Genomic DNA, 4,477 nt, shown 5'->3' on the forward strand with positions numbered 1-4,477 from the left:
TGAACCCCCTCGTTGCCCCGGCAACGGAAGGGAAACCCCTCACACGCTCCCCTATATAAGCCCGAGCGCGGGCGATCTCATCCTCTTTCGATGCCAAAGGACCGGCTGAACCGCAGAGAGGGGAGGAGGGAGGGACCTATAGGTAAGTAAAGCTCTCTCGTAGATAAAATGTTCGATACCGAACATACATATCTACTTCATTTCGCTTTACTTACCTATCAATATAACAATTGCCAGATTCCAACAGATCCGAGGATGGAGGGACTGCGGATAACCTCAGATGGGGAACCTTCTTCTTTTACTGAGCATGGCTTACGAGCTGCATGCTCGCCGAGGCAGGAGGTTCAGACAAGATGGAACTACTTCCTGCTAGGACAGGAAAGAACTGCAGAGGCAAAAGAGGCCTCATTGGAAATGACGTCTGACAAGTAACAGGACGTAAAGGAGTTAGGATTATGCCAGTAGGCAGCCTTGAGAATATCTTCCAGGGGGACTCCCTGAAAAAGAGCCCAGGAGGATGCTATGCCCCTAGTGTCATGGGCCCGCACCTTATGGGAGAGGATCGAAGTCGTACCCCCAGCTTTAATGGCCTGAACTATCCAGCGAGAAATAGTATCAGGTGAGACCGAGCCATGGGGAGAATTGATACTGATAAATAGATTGTCTGAAGTGCGCAATTCTTCGGTTTTGTGAAGATACCATTTAAGGGCCCGTACAGGGCACCAAAGTTTGTCTTGGGAGATGGAGGACAGAGTCTTAAGGGCGGGGATGAAAATCTCACCTGGCGTAGAATTCATGGTTTGATTCTTAGCCAGAAATTTGGCATGAGGGATTAGTCTAACCCCGTTAGTTTCCCAACGAATATGGCCCGGTTTGGTAGAGAGGGCATGCAGAAAGCTGCGTCTTCTCCCGCTAGCGACTGCTACGAGGAGAATGGTCTTGATGGTTAGATTAGCAAGAGAACTGTCGTGCATAGGTTCAAAGGGAGCCCTGGACAGAGCACGCAAAACTCTCGATAAACTCCAAGAGGGACTCAGTTTCTTCTGAGGAGGCCTAGACAAAAAGAGGGATTTCATTAGTCTAGTCAGATGAGAGGAGGATCCTACTGTTTCTCCCCCTCTGAAGCCTTTATGTAAGGCTGAAATAGCCGATCTGTAGCCTCTGATTGTTGAGAAGGCTAAGCTCTTGTCAAATAGGTGCAGGAGGAATTCAGCGATCTCGCCTACAGGTGCTGTGGAAGGATCCACTTTCTTGTCGTAGCACCACTTGAAGTAGTGTTGTAGTCTAGAGTCATAAGTGGCTCGTGTAGACGATCTAAGGAAGGAGGAGGATAGTTCTGCAGCCCTTCCCGAAAGACCTGCCTGGGACGCGATTTCCCTGAAATGGTCCATAATGTTAGCTTTAGGTAGGGAACCTTGGGATGGTATATGGATGTCCCTGGTTGACAGAGGAGATCCTCCCTGAAGGGAAGGATTACTGGGGGAGAGGTTAGAAGATCTAACAGTGTGGGGAACCAAGGCCGTTTCGGCCACCAAGGAGCTATCAGAAGGAGGGTAGCCTTGTCTGTTTGCACTTTCTGTAGTACTCTTGGTATCAATGCAAAGGGTGGGAACGCATACCCCAGAAACCCTTTCCACTGCATTGTGAATGCGTCCGTCATCAGAGCTGCTGGGTCGTTGTGTTTTGTGCAATAAACTGGCAGCTGCTTGTTCAATGTCGATGCGAATAGGTCGACCTGAGGAGGACCGAACCTGTTGAAGATCTGTTTGGCAATGCTTGGATTGAGTTGCCACTCTGTGGGGAGATAACTTCCCCTTGACAGGAAATCCGCCACATAGTTGTCTTTTCCTGGTATGTGACAGGCTATGAGATTCATCTCCACCAAATCGCACCAATCTAGGATGTCTAGAGTGAGATTGCACAAAGGTTTCGACCTTGTGCCCCCTTGTTTGTTGATGTACGAAACTACTGTGAGGTTGTCTGATTTTATCAGAACCGTTTTCCTCCGAACTCTGTCTTTGAAGGCAAACAGAGCATTCTGTATGGCCCGCATTTCCAGTACATTTATGTGCTGACCCTTGTCTCTTTCTCCCCAAGTTCCCTGAACCTGGTCCGAGTTTAGTACTGCACCCCATCCCATCGTCGACGCGTCTGTGAGAATGGTCATGGAGGGGGCTGGGGTAGTGAAGGGTTTTCCCATTTGTAGGGTATTTGGGGGCATCCACCAGCGAACCGCCTGGGACAATGTCCCTGTAAGGCGGATAATTTGAGTCATTGGGTCTCTTAGTGGGCGATACTGACTGAGAAAGGCTATTTGGATCTGCCTCATTCTCCTTCTGCAATCTGGGACTGAGTCCAAGAGACTTGCAAGGAGGCCCAGAAAACGCAGCCAGTACTTGGCTTGTGCGTGAGACGAGCGGAGCAGGAATCCCCCTACTTGATGAACCTTGTCTATTCTGTGAGGGAGGGGATGGGCGAGCCTTAGTTTCAGGTCTAGTTTGGCGCCCAAGAACTCCGGATTCTGAGTGGGTTCTAGCTGAGACTTTTCGTAGTTTACGAGAAAACCTAGCTTGGAGACTAGGTCTAATGTAATGTCTAAGTGCTGGCGTAGTGTGTCTGCAGAGTCTGCTAATACCAGCCAGTCGTCTAGATAGACGAAAATTCGAATGCCCCTTTCTCGTAAGTGGGCTGCGAGTGCCTGAACAATTCGAGTGAAGATGCGTGGGGCAGTTTTGAGACCAAATGGCAGAGCACGATATTGGTACACTTTGTTTGCCACTGCGAAACCGAAAAAATGCTGTGCAGTGTGGGCAATGGGGACATGAAGGTAGGCGTCTACTAAATCTATGGAGACTGCCCAATCGTCTGCCTTGATGAGCGGTAGAATGTTGCGGAGATTTTCCATTTTGAAAGTGGAGTTTGCGATGTATCGATTTAGCTTTTTTACATTTAGCACCATGCGGAATCCGCCTTTTCGCTTGGGGGTGAGAAAAACTGGGGATAACACAAGTTGCCTTCTTGTGTGGATCCGAACAATTGCCCGTTTGGTTAGTAGGGACTCTATTTCTTGTAACAAAGCCCTTCTTTTTTCTGGGTTTGTTGGCAGGTTGGTTTTTTTTGCTTATCTCCGGAAGCAATTCTGGGTGAATCAGTGAGGGAACATATCCCTTCTGAATTACTGAGAGCACCAATTTGTCTGAGGTTATTTGTGACCATTGATGGGCAAATACTTTGAGTCTGCCCCCTACTGGGGGTTGCCCTGCGTGCTGATTCGGATAGTCATAACTGTGAAGAATGGTCCCGCTGGGGGGGCAGTCGAGTGCATTCTGGGGGGGTTAGATTGCTGTCCCCGGGGTCGTCTATACGATCTTCCACCCCGCTCTCTGCCCTCAGGCCTGCGAGAGTCGGATGATGGCTTGTAAGACTGACTGTACGGATGTCTGCGATAGGGGGAACCTTGAGATGATCGTCCCTCACGGAAGAACCCTGATTGAGGGGGCATATGGTCCCTAGAGGATCGAAAGGAGCGATTGGGTTTGCTCAGTTTGTAGGCGGTCTTGTCTGCAGTGCTAGACGCCGCGATGGTGTCCTCCAGTACCTGCTGAAACTTTCCCGCAAACAGGTCTGGGCCCGTAAGGGGCAATTTTGCGAGTATGGAGTCAGCCTCTTTCTCGAGTTTGAGCTGTTCCATTACCTGAGATCTGCGAAACTTTGAACACAGTAACGCTGTTCGGGCGGCCTGTTCGAACTGGAGATCTGAAATTCGCAAGAGCAAATCGGAGATCTTCTTCAGGTCCTCCCTGTCTATGGCTAAACGGCTTGCTTCTCGTTGCGCCGTAATTAGATAGCTTTGATAAGCCGCGAGCCTCATCGAGCTACGGGCTGTCTTCTCAATGTGAGCGATCTGCGAATCTATTCTTCGGAAAGATCGAGATCTCATGCCGTTGAAGTTGGATTTGCGAGCGCGCGCGTCGCCAACACGGAACGCTGCCTCTGGGACTGCAGGTGTATTGAACACCGCGTTGAAATCATTACTGCCAAACCGAAAACCGGACACAGCGTCATAACGGCTAGATCGGGATTTCAGGGATGAATGGGCTAGTTTGGAATAACACGTAGCAAAGGGGGCATCAAGTTTCACCGCACTGGGTCCTTGGCTACGAGCAGACAATTCAGATTCCACGCAAAATATAGGCTTGGACTCTTCTTTTTCCTCTGTAGCAGTTGATTCTGCCTTTAACTGGGGACAGTACTTTATCAGTAGTTCGGCGGCTATCTGGCCATCCCTTCTACCTGTCTGATTCGTTGATTCTTTATCAGAAGGGGGAAGCTCGTCAGTAAATCTGCTTTCCCGACCATCTGAGCTGATAGAGTGTACTGAGTGAGACGATGGGAAACTAACACCGGTATCATCGTCTGCCCAGTTTCTTGCACGAGATGCTATTTTGGGAGGGCGATATCCAAACTCATCATCGGA

At 49.6% G+C, this 4,477-nt stretch overlaps 1 protein-coding gene across 1 annotated transcript; it reads right to left on the reverse strand.

The window, feature by feature from the left end:
• Positions 1 to 254: 254 nt before the first annotated feature.
• Positions 255 to 2,905, reverse strand: LOC139739588 (uncharacterized). Its single transcript, XM_071650192.1, has 2 exons — positions 1,893 to 2,905; positions 255 to 1,848 (listed from the first exon to the last, which is right to left on the reverse strand). Exons 1-2 carry the CDS (start codon positions 2,903 to 2,905, stop codon positions 360 to 362), a joined length of 2,502 nt encoding a protein of 833 aa, XP_071506293.1. The 3' UTR covers positions 255 to 359.
• Positions 2,906 to 4,477: the final 1,572 nt, after the last annotated feature.

This window comes from Diadema antillarum, unplaced genomic scaffold, assembly GCF_040938485.1.
Source record: "Diadema antillarum isolate AM-2024a unplaced genomic scaffold, OU_Dant_1.0 seq00000807_RagTag, whole genome shotgun sequence".
In the NCBI taxonomy this organism is placed as follows: domain Eukaryota; kingdom Metazoa; phylum Echinodermata; class Echinoidea; order Diadematoida; family Diadematidae; genus Diadema; species Diadema antillarum.